This window comes from Epinephelus moara, chromosome 20 (genome assembly GCF_006386435.1).
Source record: "Epinephelus moara isolate mb chromosome 20, YSFRI_EMoa_1.0, whole genome shotgun sequence".
Lineage (NCBI taxonomy): Eukaryota > Metazoa > Chordata > Actinopteri > Perciformes > Serranidae > Epinephelus > Epinephelus moara.
Window position 1 is genome coordinate 24,684,365 of NC_065525.1, and position 12,286 is coordinate 24,696,650.

General features: G+C 36.5%; 1 protein-coding gene across 5 annotated transcripts in view; it reads right to left on the reverse strand.

Moving 5' to 3' along the window:
* chd2 (chromodomain helicase DNA binding protein 2) overlaps positions 1 to 12,060 on the reverse strand; it is a 30,669-nt gene extending 18,609 nt beyond the window's left edge. For 3 of the 5 annotated variants that reach the window (XM_050074100.1, XM_050074103.1, XM_050074102.1), the window contains exons 1-5: positions 11,631 to 12,058; positions 10,159 to 10,223; positions 9,937 to 10,005; positions 6,429 to 6,485; positions 2,983 to 4,953 (exon numbers count right to left, since the gene is read on the reverse strand). In XM_050074100.1, coding sequence (XP_049930057.1) covers positions 2,983 to 3,044 — 62 coding nt within the window. In that variant the 5' untranslated portion in view covers positions 3,045 to 4,953; positions 6,429 to 6,485; positions 9,937 to 10,005; positions 10,159 to 10,223; positions 11,631 to 12,058. Of the gene's footprint in view, positions 1 to 1,395; positions 1,431 to 2,982; positions 4,954 to 6,428; positions 6,486 to 9,936; positions 10,006 to 10,158; positions 10,224 to 11,630 lie in introns of all 5 variants that reach the window. The other 2 variants (XM_050074104.1, XM_050074101.1) reach the window with 2 other exon arrangements.
* Positions 12,061 to 12,286: the final 226 nt, after the last annotated feature.

Consider the following 12,286-nt stretch of genomic DNA (forward strand, 5'->3'; position numbering starts at 1 on the left):
GTTCTTAACTCTCTTAGCTTGTGACTTAGATTAAATTAGCTTAAATTAAAGCAGTGTGTACTTGTGACCCCTCATCAGAGGTTATGGCTTTAGTTTAACATGAGTTTAAGCAGTTTAATAACATTTTGTCTTCTCAGATTGTTTCATTTGAAGGATATTTAGAGGTCTGAAGAGTTAATAGTATTCGATATTTCTCAAGAAAATAAAATTAAACACAATTCTTTCTATTAGAAATGTTTCTTTAAAAAATATTAATTGACTTCTGAACCCTCAGATTCATCTTGGGTGTCCTTGTCACTGCACACAAGGAGCTCCAAACGTTTTGTGACCACTTTGAAAACAAAATGATAAATCGTAAGGGGCACATGTAGACGCAGTTAAATTTAAATTGGTTAAAATTAGGTACAAAATAACTACAACAGACCTTAGCTAATATTTTGAGATGACAGTATATTACAGTGATGGGGGTCATGAGTGAATAAAACTATTTTTGTGTAGTGACCTCTTCAGTCTGGGTTTCTCTACATGCAGTACCGCGTCTGGACACATGGGGGCGCTGTACTCAATGAGAAAAGTTTATGGGACTCACTGCCTTACATGGACTGCTTTGAAAATACATGGTTTTGTGTCTTATAAAGATTTAAATAAGTATACAGGGTTCATCGTAATTTCATCTATTAGGTGGATGTTTTAGGAACAAATGATTTAAGCAGTATTTGTGTTATAAGCTGTAAAAAATGACTTGTATTCAGACATTTCTATAAACTATGGCAATAATACTAAAGATGAAGACTTATCAATTTGTTAAAACTAAATTACTACAATCTAACTGCTTTTAGTGTCAATTTTAGGACTGGTTTACTACATTTCAGTCTGTTCAATGATCAAACTCGGAAGTACATGTCTCCTTCTGCTTTAAGTGAGGTCAAAAGTGGGCGGGGCCTGAGCATAATCTCGAATTATCATTGGTCGCTGTGTTACTAGGTGGAAGTCTAGCCAATAGCAGCGCAGTGTGCAGGCTTCCCAAGGTCTGAACTCTTCCTGTTCCTCCTCCATGTAGTTCTGTGCTGAGTTTTAATACAGATAAGTGAGCAAGCTGGGCACACAAAGCAAGGGCCATTTTGTGACTCAGGAGAGCATGTATATATTACCTTAGCAAAGATATAATGTTGAATTGAGTCACCAGATTTTTTTGTTGCTCTTTCTGCTGCTCTGCGTGCCCACAGTGCTCATCTATCAGGTTGGAAAAAGTTAGGCTGTCATCAGTAGCAGAGGACATATTTCACACACAGCTGAAAATACTAAAATGGCTGCCACAAGATCACACAGAAAAACTACAAGTGTGATGTAACCTACTGCAGTGTACAGTCAGTATAATGCTGTGAGGGTGATTACCTGCATTTAGTATCCAAACTTCTCTGTGTCTTTATCTAAAAACACAACAGTCTAATGTGGTCAAGCTGCATTAACTGTTGTGAAAACAAGGCAGCAAATCTAACACTAAGAACTTATGGTGGGCCACAGAATTTAAGCAGTAAATACAAACATTTATTTAATATAATGGTGAGCCACTTGTGCTGTTCCTGAATTCCTGCATTGTCCTGAAACCATGCAAATGCACCTGATGTTAGTTTTTAAAAGCATCTTTATTGATGAAAACAGAATAGTGTTTCCACTCGTTTTGATATTTCAGAGGCTTCAGATACCTGAGGATGATACACACTTGAAGTTATTTACCATCTTTATAAAAAAAGAACAGCAGACAATATTGTAAAAATATATTTTAGTGTCAAGACTCTTGGCTGCAGGCTTTTCAATATATTCTACCTGACAAGAATTACACAAAAAAGCCAGATTCAAGTAGAAAAGAACATTGTTTTTTCCCCCTGTAACATTCACAAACATTACACATGTTCAAGACAGGTGCTTTGAGTGACACCATCAATATTTATTTAGCCAATATTATTACAAAAAAAGTGACTTTTAAAGTTATCTGAGACTTAGAAATGACAGTAAATTTGTGTGAAAGGGGATCATCAATGGATAAAATATTTTGCTTGCAAAGTGAAAGTTATCATTCAGTTATTCTAGTGATAAACAACCATTATGTGTCAACAGAAATATTTAAATTAGCAACAGTCAATTGCAATGGGCCCCCAAAACAAAAGTGAAATCAACCTATCCTTAAAACAAATATAAAGTTCTGGGTTAAAAGGCTGTGTTACATAAGCATTTGAAGACTGACATAACCTCATAATGCACATGAGTTAAGAAGTTAAGTTTTGCAATCTACATTAAACAAGACAATTATTTACAAGGCATTAAAATATTTGGGATGAATGGCTTGAATGAGCAGAAATAAGTAAGCACAGGCAAACTTGGATTTCCTAAAACTCAGTAACTTGGTCAAAACTTGAAGTACAGGTCCAGATAAAAGATTACAGATTGGTATAAATATGCAAATTGAAGCCACATTCAAACTGCTTTAAGGTCAATGAACTATTGACAAATTATGTTAAATATATCCCATATTAAAAGCTGGATATACTACTGAGCATGGGTAACACTAAAGCAGTACATTGTTTCTTAAATAAATAAAAACCAAGCAACAACGTTGATAAAATGGTGCAATGCAGTACCAACTAGTTAGACAAGGTCATTACATTATGGCGATAGGACATCAAACATTTGTGACAAATCATTAGCAACACAATACAGGACAAATTAGTTTTGCTGTGGTCTAGCACATACATCTTGTGGGCAATGATCTGTTAACACAGGCCCTGAAACCTCAGTATTGAGTGAAAAGAAATGGTTGGAAAATCAGGGTGTGGCTATTAAACAATAGCAAGGTCATTCATGACAGTGGTGCACTTCATCAAAACCACGTCGCAAATGTATACACAGGTGATCAACCATGCTTGACAGGGTAAACAATCACACCAGATATGAAAAAGGTAAAAACAAGTATAAGGAGCATACCTTGATGCATTGCTCTGAGTCGATCCTTCATCCTCCTGCTTTTTACTTTTATTCTTCATCATGGTAGTATCCTGAAAATCTTTTCAAAAGGATGCTCTTTTGTCCTGGTATTTACTGTCAAAAAAGTTAGAGGAGCATGAACTATCATACAAGTCCCACAAGATTGCCTTTGCTCAGGTGGCAGTTAAAACCCAGGCGGTGCGACACGAGTTGAGAAAAAAGGCATGAAAACGAAAGCTTTGGGTGTCATTATTTACATCGCTAAATTAAAATAAAGCTGGGAAAAATGACAGGTGCTGCTGCAAATGCGTTAAATATCCAACGTGTCTTTCAATATAGTCCACGGATCAAGCCGCATGCAATTAATTCTAACTGCGTCATCACATGAAGGGTGAGAAAAATAAGATTTAAGGACAAGAAAAGTAAAATATTATACACCACACAATGTAAACAGACCAATTCAATGTGAAGAAAAGGTGGTAACCTATAAATGAACTATTAGATTCACGTTCGCTCTAAACACAGGGTTTTATCCGACTCGGATAAAAATAACAAACTGTAAAAATAATAACTTAACAATAAATTACAAAAAAGAGCTTTGTTTCGGAAAGCTTTTAGGCCTCTAAAGTCTTCATCTGCTGTCAGACTCAGAGCGACAGAGGCGAGCAGCACACTAAAAATGGAGGCGCGCCATGGCTGCCAGAGCCCAGTATGGAAAACAACGACAAGCACTCCCTCAGCACAGACGGCTCGTGCGGCTCGAAAAACCAGCCCAAAAACCACTCAAAACGCCTAAATTTCCGTTAAAACACCGCTCGTACGATCACCGCACTTTAATTTCGCTCAATATCAAACGGTCTCGGTCGAAAAACGGGCGAGAGAAACGGTCTGACGAAAGCCCATGGCACCCTTCCCAAGGCTCAGCCGCCATCTAGAGCTCCTTCCTAGCTCTGAAAGCTTTGCCTTTGATTGACGTTATTTCCATTTACCCCACACTCAGGTGATGTTTAAGTCCCACCCCTTTTGTTATGTTTAAAATTTACTTTTATATGAACTTACATTAATTTTCACTCTCAGGCTTGAATTTGAGATCTTTTCATCCCACTTCATAAAATGGTAAGAATGCTTTGAGGTTTTGAAAAGTATATATAATTTTTTAATGCACCAATTGCATCATTTCCTGCTCAGACAGGAAGAGGGACGACCAGAGGCCATTTTAGGGAGCCTTTGGAAACCATTTCTGTTCAGACCATAACCCTTTTCAACTACTTGCAGTGTACTTTACAAACAGAAGTGTATTCTTCAATTATTTAAATTGATTAAGTTAGTATTTACAAATGGGACTGATTCATTTTTAACCCCTTTTCCTTTCATCTGAGCAATCAAATTATAATTTTCTTTGTAGAATAACACTCGAAAAAGAGATTATTACACTTTAGGAGATTCATCAACCCAGTACGAAGCTTATCGTAAGCACTTATGCTAGCTTATTAATTAGCAAACCCTCATGAGTAGTGACACAAAGTCAGTGCTAACCAAATTAATTTGTAGTGCGGATTAGCTTAAATATTAAAACCCAACAGCCGAGCTAATGGACTCCAACGTTATCAAAATGTTACGCCAAATATCCTCTTGTGGTTTCTGAGGTTAATTCCCTAATAAAACAAAGCCAGGAAAAAAAATACGATGACATACACTTTATTTAAAAACAACATTTGAATATCAAACGTACAAAGGCTGATTTTTGTTTTCCCAAAAACAACAGTGTAATTTTTCAACAAGTCCACTATGCAGCCAGCAACGGTGTTCCAGTGTCCATGCTGTCGTAAAAAGAAAATAAAAATCCAAACGCCAAAGTCCAGTCAGAAAAAGGTTTCATCTTGCAAAAATTTGGCTAACTGCCAAATCACTTTGCCATCTTCACGTTAAACAACGCTGTCTCCACTTCAGCAATATCCGGTTGAATGGCGTCTTAAAAAAAGAAGGAAAAGTTGTAAGCCCACAGTGCAACTGAAATAAGGAATGATTCACTGTCCAGCAGTTAAAGAAGGCATGCTAGGCAAGACTAAAATTTAGATAATTTCTGAACATACTTGGCTAGCCTTCAGTTGCGTTAGCTAGCATTACGCAAGTGCATGTTATTCTGAAATATTAGGCTAGTTTGTAGAAGTACACAGTTGTTCAATTTTTCAAACAACACCGCTATTCTTCTAAATTGTAATAAAAAGTCGTTATATCAACATAATGTATAGATCACTAACTATAGATTGGGGGATGTTTGTAATCTAGCGTCATAACTTCTTCATTTTGGGATCAATGCTGTTGATACATTAGAGCCAAACGATGCGTTAAAATTCCAGTAAGACATTCAACACAACTTTTAATGCATCACGGATATGAATGTGCAATCAAGTAAAAAGATTCGGCAGAATCTTGAACATAGGAATTCTTTGTATGAACTTGTGAAGTGACAACTTCAGCAAGCTATACTGATGTATGATAGGTCAAATTTTTGTAAGGCTGTGAATTATACATTGTTTGGAGAATCCGAAGCAATCCCAAAAATTGAAGTCCCAGTTGAGTAAATGCTGTGACAATTTGCAAATAATTCATCAACTGACCACCAGGGGTAAGATGAGTCTTAAGCTAGCCTGATTCACAACATGCGTTTTGCATGAAACTTAACAATTACACAACAACACTGACAAATAATGATCAAAACAACAAAACACTGGCATGTGAGCAAACAATGCTGTAGCAAATTAAAGATCCATTGCCTGACTTGACAACATGTTTACCCAAGTCATCAAAGCATATACATGATTCACCAACAGATGGGCAACATAATAGCATCCAAATACTGTTAAGGCAACCCTTCAAACAATAACAATTTTCACATCTCTATGGTTCAAAATCAGAAAAAGACATCCCTCGTAGTTCCATAAATGTTAAAATACGGCAGTAAAATAAAACCGTGACACGGTATCGGCCATGTTTTCAAGTTTAAGGCCCAAAACCTATCGATTTTGGCAAAAATAGAATAGAGTAAATATTGGAGAAATGTGGCCTTTTCTGAGTAGTACCAATAGGAGGCAACACAGCCAATGCCCACATACAGCCACTGTAAAAATACCTTATATCATTATCAATAATAAAAGTAGTCACATGATGTAAATTACTACGCATGTGCTACCATAAAGTTACATTTACGAACTTACCCTTTGTTGTGAACTCTACCTGCTAACATCTAGGTCTTTTGCTAGCCTTTACAACTAAAAAAGTGAATGGTAGCAATAAATATTCCAAATAAATGTAGGGTAAGGTGTGTTAAAATAAGTCTGTCCTCAACCTATTAAAACAGGATAGAAAGCCAGAATAATATTAATTATATTACTGAGCTAAGTAAGCATGTGAATAAATACTCAAGTAAAACAAGGAAAACTTACAGAGCTGTCTTCTTTGGCTTCTAAGTTCGGAAATCTTCACACCAGTCCATGTCTCTGCTGTGGAAAAAGATAGAATCATATATGATACCCATACATCACTTTCAAACAGGTATAATAGATCAGTGGAGCACTCAATGGGACTGGCATTTGGGTCTTCTAATTCTAATGTTAATTACAACTGACTTAAGATGACTTCCCTTTCGCGGTTACTAACAAAACCTGTTGTCAGCCACCTGTTTTTGCTGGTTAATACATCTTGTAGGGGTTAGCAATGAATGGGAGGCCAAATACAGCTAACAGGTTTACATATCAATGCTTCACTATTGGAATCTGACCATCTCCTTATGTGTCTTATTAAAGTAGTAATTACAACTTATCCATTTGTCTTTCAAGGGTTTTTGCAACTAACTGACTACCAAGTACAGACACTGTGCCTTTTTTTGTGTGACAGAAATAGCACTGCCTGTAGTACATGGTCTGTGAAGCATTCTGCATTTTTAACTAAGGCAGGTGCAGACATGAACCAAACATGCGTCACTCTGTGTGGGGTTGATAGTTTTTGCGCTGAGTGGTGCATTTATGTGCCCTAAGGAAACTTTTGCAGCTCTGGCCGAGTTTTCAACTTACTGCAAACCCTTTCTTGAAAAACTTTGAGAAAATTGACCAAATTCATATCATCTACTGAAACTATTCCTGTAGCTAACAGTATGGTTTTGCCTTATGTTATTTTGGTGGGGATTTCTTTGGCTTAGTGTTGTTATGACTCCTGGCAGTTTCTACAGCTATCACTTTCACTTTAGAAAGAGGAAGTAAAGAATTAAAAAAAAAATACATGTAAGGAGGGCAGCCCCCCAAAAAATTGCTTTTCTAGACTCGCTATATAGATTATATTTAGTAATTTTTTTGCCATGGAAAATATACAATGACCCATCTTCATACAATTTAAGACATTCTGAGCTGTAAATAAGTGTTTATGCTCTGAAGGTGCAAAATGGTCAGATTACCGGCATTAGATATTGATCACAACGAGTGGCCTTGGTATTTAAAGTTTACGGCTATGTTTCCAGAGATTCCATATAGGTATATGTCTAATCACAAGTATAAAGTTTGTTGTTGTTATGTCGCAAGGTGAAGCATTTCTTGTGTTTTGAGATTGGGTAAATTCGTTTTTGCACTGCCAAACTTATGTCAGCAATTAACATTCCAGCTTTCAATAAAGGCAGACATATATACTTTAATTTGACTGAACTTTTGGGGTTGTCTGAGATTTTTTTTCAAGTGTCAAACCAAATGCAGTGGTATGAGGACATAATGAACAACGCAGATCAAATGCACCCCATGGCACCCAATATTAAATCTACATTTAATGCATATGAATAAAACTGATTTGACTGCTGTCTTGATGCCCTCTACAGGTCATAATTAAATTAGATTTTTAGTGCAATAGTGCAACTGGATAGCCAAATCAGCCAAGTTATTTTCTGATTACCCTTGCAAAATGCCACCAGTTCACATTATCAAAAACTATGCTTAAAATTTGTGATGTTTGACTGACATGCCGGCACAAGTCATGTTAAGCATTATTCTCCCCAAATGACTTGTACTAGCAGTCTAACTCTTTAATTTAAATAAAACTCATCAAAGGGGATGCAACACCCTAGGCTCTCAAGTGGCAAATTGGTAAAAGCAGCAATGAATGAGACTGTACCTAAAGTTCGCATGGCAAATTTCTTCACACCACAGGAACTGAAGTGTGTTTGGAGTCAGACGCATCTTTTGAGAACGCAAAACCCACCAAACTCATTTCTTGTTTTGGAGCCACAGTTAGAATTATAAAATTTGAGTGTTTTAAAAATCAGTTATGAGTCCAATATGATTGTCAGTTGTTTTAATTACATGAAATGTGTTTTAACAAAAAGAATAACTATTAAGATTTTAAGTGCTTCAAAGGTTAGCTGGCTAGTGGAAAGACCACCATGAACACATTAAAAATCTATACATTGTTTTTAAACAACTGAATGTTTAATACAATAGAATAGATCCTGGAATGTTTCAATGTTTAGCTTTATGAGCACTAAATCTTAAAAAGACGCACACAAAAAAAATTCACCAAAAGAAGCCGATACTGAAGACAACTTCTTGGTGCGTCCAATGTTTTTAATTCGGTTTCAGTAGTATGCTTTAAATTCCCCTCCAGATGTGTTTTACGTACAAAAAGATACTCTGCTATGAGTATATAATAATATTTTGTTCTTCTTCTGAAGTTCTTTGTGCCCCACATAAACTGTAAAAAAACATGGGTGGGGGTGGCAGGCTGACACAAATCTACTTGTTCTCTGTCGTTGAGAAATTTGATCTGGTCTCCTGCCCCGCCCACTCACTGCTTGCGCTAGGTTTTGCTTTCGCTTTTGAAAGTGCTTGCACAGTGCTAAACCAAAGTGTGAAGATAGGTCTGGCTACGGGAGACTAGCGCTAGGTTGACTGCTGAAAGAGCAGTGCGCATCAACATGGCTAGCTTTAGAAAACATCGGAGAGATGTAGCAATACATTTTTGACCTTAAGTTGGACCAAGGCTCAGATGAGTCTGTTGTGCACCAGAATTGGCGACCAGCAGATTTATCAGAATGGTCAGTGTGGTTAGCATTTTTTATTTTGTTTGTGTTGTTTGTGAGCTTGTTACTGGTAGTGGCTGACAAAGTGTTAGTGGTTGTGTAACACAATGATATCTGCTACTATGTTACAGTGTGTTCACATTGTCAGTATGTAATAATATACCAGAAGTTTAATCAAAGTTTGCAGAAAGACGTATTATGTCAGGCTGAAATTTATGTATTATGTATACTAAGTCTACTCTGCACTGGACATTTCAAGTTTCTTTGCTAGCATTTTAACATTAGACAGCAACTGGCGTTTAACTTTGTGACGTACTACGGCTAGCTTGCCTGTTGTATGTTTGAAGTAGAGGAATGTGAAAACACGTCTCTAGTTACAAAAGTTGCACAGATACATTTCAGTATAGTCATGGTCAGACATTTTAGGAGACATGAACATGAGAAAAACATTGAGTGAAGGGGGTCTTTAACTGTCAAACTCTATACGTACAATATGTCAAAACCACTTAAGAGTTTAAGTACAGTTTATATGAGCTGCATTTACATACTTCAACAATTATTTTAAGCTAACTATGAAATAGCTATCCCAAAGTCAGGTGTTTGATCATTTTCCCTGTTTTACTTAAATGTACATACTTCCCACATCATACACTAGGGGGCAGACCTACCTTCAGTATATCAAAAGAGACCGCCCAAATGCACATTCACTACATAAAACATAATGTTGGGCGGTATTTCCTAATAATGACATACACATAGAAGTGCAAAAAATACACTGTTCACCGCTTTTTATTCAGTTGTTTGAGTGATCAGTTAAGAACTGAAAGTTTGATTTGAAGATAACATACAAGGAATTTTCTGCACACATTAAGTCTACCTTAATAAATTATACTTACAAGTCCACGTTGCTCTGCGAATCACCCGAATCCTTCATTTTGTGACTCCATGGTGGCTAAATGTCAACCCTTTAAAATAGAAAAGGAAAGGTTAAGGGAGGAAATGTGACAACAGCACACCCTACTGGCTACATGTATAAAGCAGTAAAGACAATGAAGCTTGGAAGTCTGAAAACACTTAAAAGCCTGGACCAAATAAAAAAACAAAAACAAAAAACATACCATTTTGCTTGGGTCAGATGATCCCGTTTCATCGTTGACGCAATTTGTGAAACATCGGGGGAACCCTGCAAAATACAAAACATGATTGTGGTCATTATTATCGTCACCATTAACAAAATCGCAACTTACATTGGCATAAAAAACGGAAATTAAACAGCAATTTGTTTTGAGATGTTTTAAAGATTATTTTGCGAGAATGTTTAAGAGCTCATTAACATATTAGGAAAAACATAAATAAGTCGCAACTTCTTTAGTTAGGAAAATGTTAAATCTTTATGTGTCTTGGTGGCTCAAAATGCAACTAAAGTAGTCTTGGACTGTAACATCCTACTAAGAATAGCTTTGAGAAGACATTTTGTTATGTGCAGGGTAGTACTAATATCTTCTGTATTTTGCAATATATCTTAAGATATAACTGTTATAAAAGACTGTGTGTAATCTGTTTTAATATGTGTAGTATTTGCCTTCGTGTGTGGATAAATCCACACAACCCTGTCCGTGAGACCGTGATATTAGGAGGAATTTATTTCTTTATTTAATTCTAAAATAGTATTTTTGAGTTTCCTGAAATTCAAATACCTGTCTTGAGGCTTTCTAACATAAAAATGTGTCTTTACATGTCTTACAGGTGTAATGAAGATGGAAAAACAAAATTAATGTACATATTTAAATTACTTCTCCATTCAGTGCATGAAAGGGTTAAAAGCCAACACCCTATTTTGTATTTCGAAGTATATCTAAGCTTTTATCACATACAGGACCTTTATTTGGCAAACAAATCAAGTAGAGTCTAAGTATAATGTCTAGAAAGTAAGAATTGCTGGTAATAGTCATATTTTGAACATTTTGACAACTTGTCACAATTTATTTAAACTATTTTTAATTTATAAGTATTTAGCATTTAACACTTGCTTAAATCTTGTATGTAACTACATCAGTACACTCTGTGCTGAGATAATGTGGAAAAATGATCAATTTTAAAATATTTTAGTGCTTTACAATTCGATGAAAAACCTCCAAAAATGAATATACTTAAAAGAAACAAAAATATGCTCCAGCCTGTTGTATTGATGCCTATCAGTGTGTATACAACATTTAAAAAACTAAACATTTGCTTTTACTTGGTGTTTTTGTCGAGTAAAATCAGACAAGGGCATTTGCCCTTTCAAGGACAAAGCAAATTTTAAATGCGTAGGTTGAAATAACTCCAAACAGGTCGAGAACAAATGTACTTGTCGAAATATTAACTAAGTTAACTCGACACAGAGCTAGCAAACATGCAAATTCCATCAAGTAAAACACATTTAAATGCAGTTTACACTCTCTATGTCGTTTTCAGTATTCTTCGCTGACAACACACCATGGCCATTTTTACAACACTGCGTCTAACTGTCGTTCTAGCCACCATATTGCCATACACCCCTGATTCGAATTTAACGGCTACAAACGTCTGATAACTTGTAAGTTCTTACCCTTTTCACGGGCCGTGTCTATCCGCCGTCATCTACCCGGGCCAGTGTCGCATTTTGGGGCGATTTTCGTCGTTTTGGTGGGTCTTTCGGCCGCATCGTTCCGCCCTTCTTCCTCTCCTCTGCTGTCGACGCCTTGCTCCTCTGTTGTGTGTGTCCTCCTCTCTGCCTCTGCCTGAGCTGATATCCTTCAACGGCTCTGCCCACTTTGCTCTCAACGTAAGCCAAACTCCACTTCCTCTCCAGCCCCGTCGAGCTAGCTCTACAGCAGCCTACAGAGCCCCAAAAACCGCCGAAACTCTTCTTGCTTTACCCCAAACTCACAGCTATACATTTGAAACGTTTTTGTGAACACAGTTAATGACGTGAACATAACAATTTGTACGTTGTTTTTTCCTGTTATGAAGAATTAGCCACGGTAAACCAATAAAGTCAAGCTAGAACTCGACGTTAGTAAGTTTACGTCAACAGTTGTTGTAAACAAGTAACCTGTGTGACCTACTGATGTGAACTCAACCGAATTTAAAGAAACCAGCTATATTTTTGTAAAAACAGTGACCCTAATTCGTCATAATAAGTTGTTTTGTAGGCTATATTAATGTAAATTTGATAGGTGTACATGTCTATTAAGGCACAGAATAACTGCTTTCAGACTCTCA